This window comes from Acanthopagrus latus, chromosome 7 (genome assembly GCF_904848185.1).
Source record: "Acanthopagrus latus isolate v.2019 chromosome 7, fAcaLat1.1, whole genome shotgun sequence".
Classification (NCBI taxonomy): Eukaryota; Metazoa; Chordata; class Actinopteri; order Spariformes; family Sparidae; genus Acanthopagrus; species Acanthopagrus latus.
Window position 1 is genome coordinate 17167091 of NC_051045.1, and position 16758 is coordinate 17183848.

At 42.6% G+C, this 16758-nt stretch overlaps 1 protein-coding gene across 8 annotated transcripts in view; it reads left to right on the forward strand.

The window, feature by feature from the left end:
• Window positions 1-16758, forward strand: part of rerea (arginine-glutamic acid dipeptide (RE) repeats a) — a 133660-nt gene that overhangs the window by 103939 nt on the left and 12963 nt on the right. For all 8 annotated transcript variants that reach the window (XM_037103788.1, XM_037103789.1, XM_037103787.1 and 5 more), the window contains 3 exons: window positions 87-186; window positions 1156-1254; window positions 9762-9842. In XM_037103788.1, coding sequence (XP_036959683.1) covers window positions 87-186; window positions 1156-1254; window positions 9762-9842 — 280 coding nt within the window. The remainder of the gene's footprint in view (window positions 1-86; window positions 187-1155; window positions 1255-9761; window positions 9843-16758) is intronic.

Here is a 16758-nt window from a genome sequence, read left to right on the forward strand (position 1 = left end):
TGTAGCTGTGAGACATGATTAAAATGCCATGAGACGTGATTCTGTGGCTGCCGTTAATGTTGATCTCATGTGTGTTGTGTCTACAGGAGCATGGCTGCCTTTGCAGGGATGTGTGACGGAGGCTCAACAGAAGACGGGTGTTTAGCAGCCTCTCGAGATGACACTACATTAAATGCACTTAACACTGTAAGTAATCACGCAACAAGTTTAAGCACTTGAAATGAAGTGTGCAAGATAGAAAAATGGCAACCCATTGGAGTCTCACAATAAAACACTGTATTTGAACTACATAGTGTTTTTTTTTTCCCCTAAAGCTATGATGCAGCTCCACAGTGATGGGCAATGATAAAGCCCCCGAGCCAGAAGAAAAGCCCCCTGTAGTAAACCCAGCCTCTGAGGCTCACAGTACATTACAGCATAATGAGAGATTTGTCCCTCACATTGATAATGAATACCACGGAATCAAGCACAAGAAAAAGATTAGAATCATCATAAACAGGGCATTTATATTCCGACTCTATAAACTGGAAAATTAACATAGCGGGCAGGTCATTGTCTCTCGACCTTCTTCTCTATTTGCAATTCCAATGAGCAATGCTTGTTTATTCTCAGAGGAAGAGCTCCAGCGTTCCCTGTTTCACCCATTTGAATGTGACACAGGGCTGCACGGTGATTGCCTTTGTCACAGCATTGTTCATTTCCAGGCTGGTTGTCTTCCAGATCTCTGGTTAAAAAGGTTCCGTCTGAAATCATCAGCTCAGATAAAATGTGACAGTACAGCTGATGTCACTGCAGGGCTGACGATATGGTAAAAAAAAAAATCATATTGTGATAAATTGGACAGATATTATAACTGCAACATGATTCATGATTCAATCTTTTTTTTTTCATCTCAATTTTCATTTTATATATAAAAATGTGCGACATACTATCTTACATCTTGAGAACAATATTTGTTGAACAGGGCATCTACATCTACAGCACAACAGTACTTTTTTATTATAAATGTTTTCTCACACAAAATGCCCCTTCTACACCATTCTTATGTCATTTAAAGAAAGTTGGGACCTTTGTAACTATTTATTTTTTTAAATATGGATATGTGTTGTTTTATTTTTAGAATTATAAGCTGATATTTTTTGTGATTGTCCTCAGCTTCACGAGAGCAGCTATGATGCAGGGAAAGCTCTCCAGCGTCTGGTGAAGAAGCCTGTCCCCAAGCTGATCGAGAAGTGCTGGTCTGAGGATGAAGTGGTAAGAGAACATGCTTTTATTTTGAAAGGCATTGTGCTTGAAGTTGGCATGCATGAGAAATTGCTTTTATTGTGATTTCAGCGTGTTCTGTAGTTTTCTTGGTGTTATTTCTTGTTTGTGTAGCTGCTGTCTGTCAGAGCTCGGTTTGGGTCTTAAGAGGGAGCTGTTGAGAGAGAGTTAAAAAAAAAAAAACAAGCCTCTTCTTGGCCCCGTCTCACAAGACATCAGTAAAAACACTCGTCAGTTTCCAGCTCCTCCAAGGCCCGAGAGCAGCTGCATCCTGTTTATCAGCCACAGAATAAATCTTTAGCGTGGAAGTCTGGAAAGGGGGGGAAAGGACTGAGGGTTGTTAATGTTAGCCTCCATTTGAATTTAGATGTGAATTTCAGCACAGCTGTTGAAGGGCTGGAGTCAGAAAATGGCAGCCTGATCAAACAGCACATCATTGAGGGGTAGCAGGGCTGTGAAAGAGCTGGGTAACGCGGCGTCAAAGACGGCTGCCGGTTAAACCTTGATGCTTTATGACACATTCAAGACATGTTTGTATACCCGCTCTCCTTTAAAGCAAACACTACTGACTGATCTGTCTGGAGATGTTAGAAAAAAACTGAAGTCTCCACTACAAAAATGACTTTGTTAGTTTTTCCTGCTCCCGGGTGATTCACCCTTTTTCCACTTTGACGTTGCTTCGTGATGGCGGTCTTTTGTCGAGCTCTGAAGCCAGCAGCTCAGATACGGAGGAAGTGAATGGGTTGAATTGTCTTGTAATTGAACATGATGGGCACATTTGAATAAAGCCAGAGCCCCACGGCAGGACCACAGTGAATCACAACATATTAAGTCAGCCATCCTTTTGTGGACTGGTTACGAGTTCACCTTTATTCATGTATGCTTGCCGGCGCCAAGCTAAACTGCTGCATGAAGATGATCAGAGCTGGGTACAGCCATGATGACGGGGAGGCTTCACTGCCACAGCTCACCACAGCAGGTCTACCACAGACCTCTGAAGGCAGATCAGTCGGCCCTCGACGATCAGAGCTAAATTCCCCCGATTCAGACAATAAAGTCTTCATTTAAGTAATTCACTTTTGGCTTTTTGACATGGAAAAAAAATTGCAATACTGTGTTACACTGTAATAATAGAGCCTTATATACCCTTAGAAATACAGCATTTGATGGCACAATATAGCCCAGCTCGAACTGTAGTTTTAAGGTTGATATCAATATTTGGATGCAAAAAAATCAAGCTGATAGTCATTTTTCAACACACCTTTTATTTCTTTTATTACTATTAAATTCTGAATAAGATGTTTATCAAGTAGAGCATAATTCAGTGTACAAATAAGCTTGTAAAGGACAAACTGTTTCTAAATCATCTCAAACCAATTTTGGTATTTCTTATTAGTTAATAGTCGCTATACCCCCTGATATGAAAGCTGAGCTAGGCCAATATATTAGTCAAAATCTGCCTATAAGCAAATAAGTTGGATATTGTTATTGATGTCTGAATATGATTATTTCTCCTACAGAAAAGGCTTATTAAAAAAAAAAAAGATCGACCTCTGTATTTTATGAATTGATGTTGAGTCATTTAAATGATTGTTATGAATCAGAATTTTTTTAAACATGTAGGAATTCATCACATGTCAACACAATACGCAGCTGTCACTGTGTCAAATTTGGTATCTTTTCACATGCGGTGATAATGTTAGGTAACATTAGATATAATCAAACTGACGTTATATGATGTTAACTGTTATGTTTCATTGGATAGAACTCTTAACACATATAAAACTAAAACCTTTACTGCTAAATGTGTTAGTATGTAGAAACCATTATTTTAAGTTGCTCATATTTTTACTCTAAAATTTCAATTTTATTGCAGTTTTGTTCTGCCTTGAATCCTCCGTCCACTTAATGTATTCTGTCACCTCGGTCAAGGCAACCACGGATTCACAGCCGAGTTTCATCATGTTCAGACAGCATTATGTAAGTGAGGCGGAGGAGCTGTCTGGGAGTCCAGTTCGTAGTGTTTTGTGTCTGTGGGTGGAGGAAGCCGTTTGTGCTCCACCTGCCCCACAGTGTCTGCAGCCTGCAGGAGGCAGCGTCTTGACTCTGGCTGACCGGGGACACATCTCCCACTGATCTGAGCACCAGTTGTGCCTTTTCAGCCCTGCAGCCTTGAGGGACAGGTGTAAATGTAGCTCCAACCTTGACACACTCGGAGAAATCAGTCCTGCTGCTCTTTATTTATTTAACACCCCCTCGCTCTCCCTCTCCTCCTCCTCCCCCCTCTTCCATCTCATCCCCCCTCCAGGACGGGCTTCATTATTCCTGCCTGCTCTTTTTGCACCCCAGCCCTGCATTCTTTTCAAGATGTGAATAAAAGTGACAGCGGGAACCGCTGGAACGACAGAATCAGCCTGTCTGCAGGGTCACTTGTCACCCTCCCCTCCCCCCTTTGACTTCTCTTGCCTCCCTTGCCCCACCTCTTGTCTCTCCTCTTGCAGCTGCTGCCACATAGTCCTGGACCTTGTCTCAACTCTGTTAGTGTAGAATAATATTTATAATTTCTCCCCACACGCAGAAAGATGACACCCCTGCCACGATCATTTGTTAGCTCTTTCATTGCTGCACAGTTTTTGTTTCATTTTATTCTCAACTGGCTGGCACAGAATATCGTTTCACATCAGTAAGACTTGTTACATTCAACCCCTGAACAATCTGTCACTGTGAGACTATTAGTACAGCTTTCACAAACTGAAAATCCATCACTGCTCAAAGGTGATAAATACAGATTTCACCAAAGAGAAATCTCAAACATCATAAAATAAATATGAAACTCTTACGTATTTCACCAGCATCAAATACTTTTCAGTTCCTGCTTATATATACAGCAGGCTGTTGCGTGCTGAGGGTAAAGAAGCGGTTGATTTAACCACCAAGAAACAGGAAAATGTAATTGCTAATGTAATCACTGTTATTATTGGTGGTTGAAGTGTTTCAGACAGTCAAGAGGAGTCCTCCGCTGAGAGAGGCAATCCCACTACAAGACTTCTTTATTTGTGTTTTATCAGAAGCCAGATCAGTCCTCACTGCCCACGCACACGCGCACACACACACACACACACACACACACACACACACACACACACACAGCTCTCTTCTCATCCTTTTTTTATTGTGGGATAGTCTCCACAGCAAAAATAATCTCTTTTTAAACCACAAGCAGAAAACACTTCAAGTGAAAAGCACACAGGTTGTTCCCTTCTGTTTCTCCGCTCTTGTGAAATAGAAGAAGTGTTCCAGCGCCGAGTAGGTCTCCTGTATAAATAACCACTTGTTTTAAAGTGTGAAACCACAATTAGCTGACAGGAAATGGTTGTCAGCATCTGCGTTGTAGAACAGAAATCTCCCGTTACAGATTGTTACTAAAGGCACAGTTTATGCTGACTCAGTGTCAGGCTGCAGATGCAGAGTATGTTTGTATGTTTTTTAAAGTTGCGTGTTGTTAAAGTGGCAAATCCAGGTTTGGGAAATATTGTTGATATTTACCATGTAATCATCTATTGGCCGGACAGACAATATAAGGAAGTTATAAAAGCTAATGATAACACAGACATTGCTTTTTTCTTGTATGAAAAGTATCATGTCACTACAGACTTTATGGTATTTATTTTAATTATGACTTTATCTATGTAGCAGTTTTTAAAACAGAATTTAAAAAGTGCTTTGGCAGAGAGAGCAATATCAGGAAATGCACAAAGGCAAATGATGATAAAGTGAACATATTAAAAATGATTTTTTTTAAAAGGTAAAGAAATGTGTTATATCATACAATAAAGATGTCATTGTGTCACATAATTCACCTCCACTGTCTGTCTTATCTTCCACAGAGGTTTGTTTAAACAGGACTGTGTGTCAGAAAGTCTTAAAAAATATATATGTATATAATATCTCTGCACTCAACCAAGCTACCTCATTTATTATTACGATAAATCATGTAACATTTTGTTGCAAAACTAAATAATGGACTTACATAAAGATATATGGTATCTCCCTCCTGATGCATGAAAAATAAATATTTATTGAATTCATTTTAATGCTTTCAAGAGAAAAAAAGAACAAATTGTCTTCTCAAATCTAGTCACCTATGATTGTTAAAATAAAAAAAAGAGAGAGAGATAAAAGGGTGCTTGCTAATAATGCATCGACCAACAGGAGGTGCCATATAAACAATCAGAGGCAGCAGCAGCAGCATCAGCAGCGGTGGTCGTGCTGCGTGTCGCCGTGTCAGAGACACAGAGGCTGATCTATGACTGCTGCGGGGCGGCAGGTCTATTCCTCAGCCAGCTGCGCTGTGCCGCAGCTTATCTCCGGCTGTGTCTTCAGCTGATGGATGACTGGAGCGGGCCGCCGACAGCACCGGGGTGGGAGGGGGAGGGAGGACGATGAGGGAGAGGAGAGAGAGCGGCGGCCCCCCAGTGGTTGAACACAAGCCTACAGACCCGAGACGCACCACCCGACCAGAAAACCCCACAGGCAGATGAAACGCAACGTCCCCTGCTGCAGGCTGTAGATTATTTTAGAGTCAAGATGAGCTGCTTTATTTCAGCAGGGGTGGGGGGGGGCTCTGTTTGCTACACCCAAAGATTTAGTGTCAATAGTGCATTTATCACCATCATGGTGCAGTGCCAGCAATGCTTTTTAGGGTTGTTTAGAAACTAAATAGCAGGCAGGATGGGTGTGTGCTGGAATTTCCTGTCACCTTTTGTGTCAGTGCAAGCCAAAGGAAGCAGAGGATGTTAAAAGTTGGCAGAATATGTTCATGTTATTGGGCAAATATAAAAACAGGCCTTGTGGTCTGTCAGGGTAAGGCTCCTGAAAAGTTATTTTTTGGGGGGATTGAAGAGGAGCTTCTAATCAAAGGGTGTATATCCAATAACATCTCCGACATACATTTCATTATGTCTAAACATAGATGTTTATCTTTATGTTTGGTGTCAGTGCAGAGAGGATGTGGGTAGTCTAGTCTGTCAGTGCGGTCTCACCCTCTCTTCTTCAAGCATGTTGTGATTTCCTCTCAGCGCCCTGTAGTCAGTCTTATTACTTGCAGCCATGTCATAACAGCCAGCAGTGTTTTTAGCCTTTGGTTCTCGGCGAGCCGACCGACTGTCCTCGGCCCTCTGGGTTTATACACATCAGGCTCTGAAAGGTCAGCTTTAAACAACGAGTCAACTATAATGACTCCGTATTGAGTGAAAGTGGCTTTGTTTGCAGTTGGCCGGTCTTGCGTCAGTGTTTTCATGGAATGACATTTAGCAGGAGTTATGTTCCGTGCGTGAGCCAGCGCTCTGTTTGTCACCGCGATACCATCTCCGTGCATATGTCTGAATTATCTTAACCAGTTTTACAACTCCCAACAATCAACTCTCGAACAGGAAGTGCGCACGAACAACAATGGCCCATTGAATCATTTTTTTCTCGTTCTCCTCCTCCTTTTATATGACTCCTCTCAAGCCTCACAATGGCGCTCTGTTAGCCGCTGAGGGGGAAACTTGGGGCGGGTGAAAAGCGCCAGCTCTCTGGAACACACTCAGAGAGAGAAGCCTGTTGTTTCTGCACAGCGGATGGCCATTTGGTAGCGCTTCCACCCAGCTCACCCCTCCTCCTCCTCCTCTCGCTCACTCTGGCTCTCTCAGCCCCTCCTCCGTCACGGTGTCGCCTAGCAACGGAGGGCTGGAGCAATCGGAGCAGGGGCAGAGCGATTCAGGGAGCAGATTGGCGGATGATTTATTAGCTGGGCTGGAGAGCAGTGAGCCCAGGCAGCTGAAATGGAGCCTTAAACTGGAGCCGACGTGCAGAGGGAGGAAGGGAGGGAGGGAGGGAGGAGGGAGCCAGTGAGAGAAAGAAAACGGAAGGGAGGAGGGAGCGGAGAACAGGGAGCATGTACACAGCTCCTCTATGGAGACGCACGGACAGACTGTGTAAATAGTACAGAGAGGGAATATAATTAAGGTGACATAATTGGGGCAGGTCTAAATGTCGACTGGTCGTTCCGTCACAACTCTCATACTGTGCGGTGCCTCGTTAGTAAATGAGTAAACAAACTCAGTTCAGTCAGCAGAGTCCCCTCTTCTCCAAAAAAGACCTTCCTCTTCTGAGAATACTCTGTGTAATAAGTTCTTTCTCTTCTTCCATAAATGCCTTTTTTTTTTCTTTGCTTACATGCTCTCATTTTACTTTGTGCACCTGCAGCCATGTGTTGTGTCAGGTGGAACTTTATTTCAGATGCTTCTTGATTGACTCGAAGTTCTGGTGAAGATGCAGCGTTCTCACCTTTCTGCAAAATAGACACTAAACACCCCCGCAAAATGTATCCCCAGGACTAACTCTGCGTCAGGCTTATTCAAATATTTGTGCATCCTTTGTGAAATTGTAGATTATTTACTCAGTTTTGTCATCGTCTGTCAAACAAGCCCTGCAGCGTTGATCCTGTGAACCTCTGCAGTGGTTGTACGCAGCTCTGTGGAAGTTTGACTGACTTACCACAGTCCAAATGGTAATCTGCTCTTAACCCCTCGAGTGGCAGGAGACGGTTGTCGGATGTGGGGGAGCGCTTGTGTTGGAGACGGCTCCATCTACTGGCTAATCAACCGCGACACCTTCAGTCTGATTAATGCAAATGAGCCGCTGTCTCATGAGTCACTAATGTGACACTTTTCTTTTTCTTAATGTTGTTCACTTGTCACATCTCGCCTTTGATCAGGGCGCTGATTATTTAGTCTGCTTGAACTTGTAATTTTACATTTTGTTCCACATAATCACGCAGTTAAACTCACAAACTTTAATCTGGTAGTTTTGTTTGTGTCAAGAGGATAAAGACAGTCATTCGGGCCTTTTGTTGACGCAGGTCTCTCCGTCTCGCCTGTAATTTGTGCTGCTGTTGTGTTTTGCAGCTGTCTGTGTTACTTCTGCAAATTTGGCCTTTGTTCCCCACCAAAGCTGGGTATGTAAACACTCTGTGGTTACATAATGTACTGTACATGGCATGGAAAATGAACACTTCACGCTCGGGAGAGGGACTCCATGTCTGGTTTTCCTTCTCGCTTGTCTCCTTCCACCATGTCCAAGACCTTTTCTCCACACAAATCAGCCTGCCTCCCATCTCCGGCTGCCAGCGAGTTGAGTTTGTGCCTCTCTGTGTGCGTGCTTAACCCAACGCATTTAAAGGACTGCTGTAGTGTAGTTTTACTAACAAACAGTGGCCTGGCTCATCCCGTGTTGTTGGGGGTGGGGGGACAGAGACATGAAGCCCGCTCATGCGGCGTTAGAGGATCGAGAGCAGGCTGAAATGAGCGACACTCGCATGAAGCGCGGGACTCCGCTCCGGGTTTTCCAGCCCGCCGCGAACCAGAGGCTCTCTTGCAGAAAGATCACATGTAAAGCCTTCCCCTTTGTAGTGGAAGAGCAGAGAGTGACAAGCTATTTCTTGCTTGTAAAAAAAAGAAGGGGGGAAAAAAGCAGTGTACCATCGGAGACATTGTGGATTTGCCCCCTTAATTTTTCCCTTTACCTGTGGCTGGATGTAGAGATTTGTCTCGTGTTCCTGGAGGACTTTTCCCTGCTTTTTGCTGGAGTTACTTGGTGGAAACGGTTGGCTGAGATCACTGAGGAACGGGGCTCGCCTCTGGAACAAGAAAGTAAATCTGTTGGTTGTCTGCTTCGCTGGTTATGAATGTTTTCAGCCTCCGCTTTTTATGGCTCGCAGTCTGTGCCTCTTAAAGGAGAAGGAATATATTTAGGTTGTTCAGCTCTTTTTATTTGCTTTTTTGTCCTTCATCTGTTTCTCGTTGTTTTCGTGCCCATAGAGGTGAGGTGACCACATTCAGTTCTCATGTCAGATTAAATCCGATGTTGAGAAGTAGCGATTTGTGTCATCGTGCCGTTCACCTCCTTTTCATGTGAGGTAGTTTTTATGTATTTCTTGACATCGTAACATGTTTTCCGTGCCTTTTAAAATGGACGGACAAAATAGAAACTGTCCAACATGGACAGTGAGGCATTTTCTTGTTTCTTCAACTCTCAAGTTCAGGTTTTCACTTTAAACTTTTCACTTGTCTCATTAACAAAATGTTCAGCATGAAACCCTTCTGAATATATATTTTGTTTTTATAATGTGTTATTTTTATGAAATTGTATTTTCTTTCCACGTGAGAAGACGAGCCTAATCTCAGCGTCTCTCCCTGCCTCACTTGTCATTTCCTCCCTCTCGTTTTGCCCTGACATGGCTGTGTTTTCTCCCGAGTTTAAACGACAACAGAGGTTTAGAGATACACATCAAACCTCTGCGACCACAAATGAGCAAAATGAAAACAGTGTTTTTTTTGTCGTGGTACGAGCCAGTAACTTTGTGCGGTGGGGTTTAGCTGACTTCACAGATAGTAACTGGGTCTTTTTTTTTTTTTTCTCTCTCTCTTCTCTGTTCCTCTGTGAAAAATTTGCAGAAGCGCTTCATTAAAGGGTTGAGACAGTTTGGCAAAAACTTCTTCAGGATCCGGAAAGAGCTGCTGCCCAACAAAGAAACGGTAAGACAATGTTTTCTCTCTATACTGCTGAACTTTTTCTGTGTGTGTGTTTGTATGTGTGTCATTTGTTTTATTGCGCAGAAACACATAAAATGAGGTACATGTGGTTTTTTTTACCCAGAGGCCTTATTGATAAGAAGTAAGTGCTGCCTGCCAACAACTGCTGCAGCATCGTCAGATTCACTTCAGACAGTGTGGAAAGAAAAACAAAAAAAAAAAACCCAACTTGTTAAACCTCTGAGGAGAAAATGTTGAATGTACTTTACAGACAGTTACACTTACAAGTGACATGCTGAACATTAATTAGCACCCTCTGTTAGCGAGTAGTAAACAAGCAGTGCAGATGTGATGTGAGCCGCTGTGTTTACAGCACATCTCAGGGCTGAGGAGCACACGTCTTTATCTCGTGTTTGTGCTCGAGTGTTAAAGCGGCAGTCGAGATTTTTTTTTTTTTTTTTGCTTTTCAGAGTAGTTAAAGATGCACTTTGTCATACTGGGAAAATTCTTAAATTCAGCAAGGTTACATTTACAATATTAGTGTGGTAATAATTCAAACTCAGAAATATTAGTTTTTTCCTTAAACAAGCTGTTGAGGAAAATAAGGCCTTCAGAAATGTGTTTGAAGCTAGAAAGGTGGCAGGGTCCGCCAAATATAAACAAAGTAAAACAGCTGTGGTTGAAATTTCCTCCCCAAAATTTAGGTAGTGCACCTTTAACTGTTTATTGAAAGTGCAGTGTAAAGACTTCAACGACAGATAAAAAGCACTTTATGAAGGGAGCCTTTCATGTTAACATGTGATAGTTGTGCTTTTAAAGGAAACAAAATGCTAGTATAACTTACACTGAAGTAAAATTATAGATTCAAAAGATACAAATCTGATAACAGCACATTGTACTTTCTTTCCAATAATTAATTTAGAGGATAAATCACATACCCAAAAAAAGATTTTGAGACATTTTGGTTTCTTTTTCGACTGATGACAGCTGAAGATATTGGCCCCCTTCATTTGTGAACATGACTGATGTCAACAAACCTTTAACAGCATGAGAAAATATTAATTTCCATTTTGTTGCTGTCCAGTGTGAGTGGAAGTAGATCAACTATTTGTACTTTGAATGAATTGGCTTACATTAGGAACCTAGATGTTTGTCCCTATAACTATTTTGAGGATTAGATTATAATTCTTCTTGCATTATTGTAGTTTTAAGGTTTGTCAGTCACTTGTGAGAACTGAGATTGACTGAGACAGAGTGATTTAGTATCTGTCAGGCTCTCCTAATTGTGTTGTTTAGGTACACGAGCAGGAGGTTGTTCCTCCTGTCAGAGTTTCCCTCCTCTGTGTGTGTGAGTGTGTGTGTGAGTGCTTGCTTGCTTGTGCGCACGCGTCAATGTGTAAATCAGCACCGAGCAACTGTGTGCCTCGTTTAATGGGTCATATCCAGGCCTAACAATGATTAACAACAGTTGACCTTATTAAATGTGATCATTATGTTAAACACAAAAACATGTCAGCCACACAGAGTTCACGTTGCTCCAGTTTAAGCTGAGTTACAGCATTTGACTGTGATCTTTGTCTCGTATTTCTGCGTAAGGAAAACTCTTTAAGGGCATGACAAGCACCGAGTTTTTATCTCAGCCGTAATCGTCAATAAAGAAAACATGTTGTACTTGTACACGCGGCTTCAAAGTGTGTGTTAGCTGTTAGAATATTTCTAGATATGCAATTTGATTCACAAAGCAGTGCAGGCCTTGCTGGTTTTTTTATTTATTTATTTATTTTGCGAGGCTGCTCCTGCTGGAAGTGTGCCGATGCAGTGCTGACACAGACATCAAAGGGAAATCAAAGGTGTCTGTCATATTTCTCGCCACTTCATTTCCTCGTCTGCTGCGAGGACATGTCAGCCCTGCTTTCTCAAACACCCACCACCCCCCTGCACACACACACCATGTCATATTTCTACTCAAGAACTCTTTAGCGTCACCCCCTTTATGCCACATTTTTTATTCCTCCAAACCAATTTGACCCTCTTGAATAAGAGATTAAAGTGTATGAATACAGTTTCCTCACAGAGGTTTCTTCAATTATTTTTTACTGGTTTTGAAATATATGACTCGTCCAGTTGATTGGCTATAAAGGAGGTATTAATGTAATTCAACCTGGAGGGGGAGTCTACTTGGCAGGAAAGGTAATAGACCTCCTCCAGGATCTGGGCCTGCCACCACCACAGAGCAGAGACAGATTAATTTTCCCCCTGCAAATGGAAAATAAACTGCCCTTTTTAAACATATGAAAAGAGGAGAAAATGACTGGGAGAGCAAGAGGAGGAGAGGAGGGAAAGGTGGAGCGTAGCGTTGAACATAGACTCTGGAAAACCTGGGTTGTTGTCACACAGTTGCTCGTTGAACTTGATTTTGTGCCTAAGACTGATCTGAGTGCAGGTCAGTCCCAGGAGGAAAGTTAGTTATTTACTACTGGCATTTTTCTCAAATCCTGAATCTAGAACATGAGCACAATAACATCTCAGTGCACGTATTTCTTGGTATTGATGACAAGCTATTGAATAATGTTGCAGAAATGAAGGTGTCCTTGCCCTAAGTGAGCAGACAGTTGTCCTCGAGATCTGATTGCAGAGCATGAAGCTCTTGAGCTGATATCCAGAGGTCCAGCACGGTGCCTCTGCTCCCTCGCTGCTCCTCCCGCTAGCCCCTATTAGCCGCGCTGCCCCTGAAGCGCCAGCGCGGCTCAAAAAGCCAGTGCCAAGGGTAAGCACCCAGCGCTGTGTAAACACACCAGGCCTGACTAACACTCAGGAATGCTTTATATAAAGTCACATAAAGGCCCAGAGGGGGGAAGTGGGTGTGTCGTCTGACCGTCTGCAACTGACTTCACTGCCACCATTTCCTTCACTCCACTGAGAGGATGTCATGGAACATGAGCCCGCTGCTGCTTCCAGTGTTTAAACAGCTAAATATGCTGAAACAGCAGATCACAGATAGCTCTGCGCCTCATATTTGCACTGGAGGGGTTTTTCATAAAACCGTGGTTTTAGCGGATATCAACAGACAGTATTTGCCGAACAGATTTGTATCAGCTACGGCTCTGTTTGCTGTACAGCCAAACGGAGAAAACTGACAGTTGGAAATTAGATCAAATTAGGAGGCTCAAGTTTTGGTTTATTTCCATCCATAACTCAGGCCGGAACCGTTTCACTGGTGTAGCAAAATAACAGTGTGCAAAGATATATTACAGCATAACACGTCTTTCCACTGTAATGAAGAAACAAAGTAAAACATGCCGTGTCCTCAGAGAGAGACTATAAGAAAATACAAGTAATTTATTTACTTTATACTGAGTGTGCTGTGTATTTATAGATCATAAAAAAATGTTTCACAATAGAACTCAGGACAGCCATAATCTAATAAACCCAATGAAGCGCTGTAAAACAATTTACAAGCATAGAACAAAAGCTTTGTTTATGTGTGCATGTTTATCAGTTCAGGTTTCCCTCGAGGCTGCATCCTGTTGTTTACTCTCTCGTGACTGCTCGCCTTTACTCCATGTTTAAATATTAAAGTTCAAACTGTGTATCTGTGCCGAATTACCATTGGCATCAACACAGTTCACTATTTCTGTTTATGTGATGCCTTCGTAAAAAAAAAAAAAAAAAAGAATCATGTGAGGAATTAAGATATTAAACATTTTAAGTCCATTCATATCAGTTTATACAGTAATGTAATGCACTTTTAGTTATGCAGTCAGCTGGGCCTGGTGCAGCAAAACATCAGCTCGCAAACCATGTAAAGCTTCATGACGGGGGTATGAAACATACAACTGATTCACGGAGACGTTTCTGTGCTCCTGGTTCCTGCTTTGTTTTGGCACGGAGGTGGAAAAGACAGAAAGGTGCAGTGACGGTGTGTTAGAACAGCTAACAGCTACAACAGCAGGGCAAGAAAAATACAGCTATAGCTTTCAGCACTACGCGTAAGGAACAGTAAAGGGCACAAAAGTCACCGTGGCTGCAGAGGATCTTGTAATTATCGGGGCATATGTGCGACCTGCATCTGATTTTCAGAACCTTGCCTCGTTTGTGTCGCTGTGATGTGCTGAGCAGCTTTTGGCAGCATCCTTTCTTTTTTTTTCTCTGAGAAAAGAGAGAACACTCAGCCTCCCCCAACCTCCCTCCCTTCAGGCCCTGTCATTTACAGGATGGCCAACAGGAGAACAGTGCTCTCAACACAACCTCACAGCAGATGTTTGCCCTGGTACAATCTGTACAAACGTCAAATTGAATTCATTGCCATGTCCTTAGCTCAGCAGCCAGAACCTTGGGGATGACTGTGATTATAAATACTTTGGTTGAAACACTAATTAAACCAGCTCCAAACTGCAGGGGCCAGGTCCAGTTGGCAGCAGCTGTCAGTCGTGTGGCAGAACCGCTTTGGTGTTTGGTAAATGATATAACTTGTTTAGGCAGTGAAATCACTGTCAGGCTGACGGAAGCTCAACCAGCATGTATTGATGTTCTTTCAGCGGACCGCAGCGCTTCTGAGTGCAGGCGAGGTCTTTATTCAGCCTAATAGATGGCGCACGGGGCACCGGAGCTCCCTGTGTAATTGAGTTCTTTGGTTAGGCTTCATGTTGTGGTTTTTGGGGGACTAGCTTATCAGCAGAACGCGCAGGATCGACCCTCCAGCAGAAAAGGCACTGTTGCCGCCCAATCTGCTTTCATTGGCAGAAGCGCTTACAGCAGGAAAAACACGAGTGCTGATTCTTCAGCATGTGCATCCCTGACCTGTGAAAGCAGAGCTTATTCAGTCATTCTCCAGCAGAAAGGCTCAGCGCAGCAGGGAATGGCTGTCTATTTAACTGCCTTTCGCATAAACTATGCTCCACCAGCCAAGGTCCTTTTACTATTCAGTCTCCGCCGTCTGCCAATGGGCTCCGAGGCATCACTGCACTGGAGTTCTATTTTTGAATCTACTACATCGCATGTGGCCAAGAGCTTGAATGTTTGAACCCTGGATCTTATTTCGCTCAGACTCGCAGGTGAATTGTGCTGCTTTGGTATCATTAGGATTGAAAACGTGAATAAAACAAGTTACCTTTCCTTTTATTGTTCTAATATCAGAAACTACACATTGGGAAAAATCCAAAACAGTTTTCTTCTAAACTTAAAGCAATTTCATTACAACTGTATTTTAAATTCAGCAAAACAATTTTTACTTCACCTTGTTGCAGGAACTCATATATAACGTTTATTTTGATTGTTATTAGGCTAGTAATTTTCTAGATCAATCAGTTAATATATAAAATGCCAGAAAATAATGAAAAATGTCCATTCCATTTTACCAAAGTCCAAGATGAAGTCTTTAAATGTTTCTTTTGCCAGTCTAAAACCCAAACACACTCAGCTTAATGATGAATGATAAAAATTATAAAAGCAGAACATCTCCAGATGTGAAAGGCTGGAAAAACCGCATTTTCTGCCTTTTTATGCATAAAGAAATTGTCATATTTCAGTGTTTGTTATTTTATTAACATTAACCTGTTGATAATTAAGTGGCAAATCCCAGATCAACTTCTAGCATTCAGCCTACTTGCTGTATATCATGTGATGAGTTCACAGTGAAGTTTTACAGAATCATATTTATGGCATCTGTATCGTGTAAAGTTTACACATACTTGAATAGGAATGCACTTAAAAGACTCAGGATAAATAAACATGCACTTTTTTGATGTCAAACCCTTTAGTCATCACAAGTACACTCCTGACCCGCTCAAACACACAAGCGTTCACAAAGTTCCCCCTCACAGTTGCAGTCGGCATGAGGATGATAGAGAAGTCAAGCACCACTCAGTGAAGCGATACACTGCACAACCTGTCATGGCCGATGAAGAATACCAAGTCCAGGGGTCGAGCACATACATAATTAAACCCCGGTTTGATTTAGCTCAGAGAAACGCATCCCCCTCTTCACCTGACTGAAATGAATCAGGAGGCAGCAGGAGGAGCGCAGGTTCATGCTGCACTAATGGATGTTTACACAGCTCGCTGTCAGCCACCAGAACCCAGAAGTCACATGCTCCCTGCTCACTCCACTCCTACTGCCACCGTTAACTTTTAACCAGAGATTTTTATTTGCTGGGACTTTTTTTTTTTTTTTTTTGGTAAGGAAGGGGTTGTGGTCGGACTGAATGCTGATTGTCCATTGTTATCCTCTGCTGGCTCTTTATTCCTCCCTCTCCCTCTCGGCTCTCCTCCACATTCAGCCCTCCCCCTCCTCGGCGCTCCCCTGTTCTCTCCTCCTTCCCCGGCTCTTGCCAGTAACGGCCTTAACCGTTTGGCTCCATGTCAAAGCAGGGGCCTTTTGTGGCTCTGTCACAAATCTGCCAGGAAAAACAGAAACCATCTGTTCAGGCCTGGGCCTGAGAGGGGATGAGGGTGTAAATACATGAGTTTAGCCCTCGCCCTCGGCCCTGCCTGCGCACACAGGACCACCGAGCCCCAGTGGAGGATCCCTGCACTCCCACTCAGTCTCAACCTGCACTCCCACCAGCTATTATTCTGTAATCCACAGCAGTTTCATTGTTAACCTTATTCAATCTACATCCTACAAACACATTTCAGACCGACTGTGTGCAAAACTGATCTATATTTTTTTAATACATCATTTTACAGCAGTTTTTATCCAGAGATGGAGGGTACTTCTAAAAATAAAAACATGAAAGAGTGCTGAAAGAGTGTCCAACCAACAGTCCAAAACCCAAAGACACTTCATTTACCATAATTAAATGACAGAGAAAAGCAAGAAACCTTCCATTTAAGCAGCTCGATCAAGCAAATGTTTGAGATCTCTTCTTGAAGAATTACTTCAATGGTAAATTGATCATCAAAATAGTTGGCAACTTAT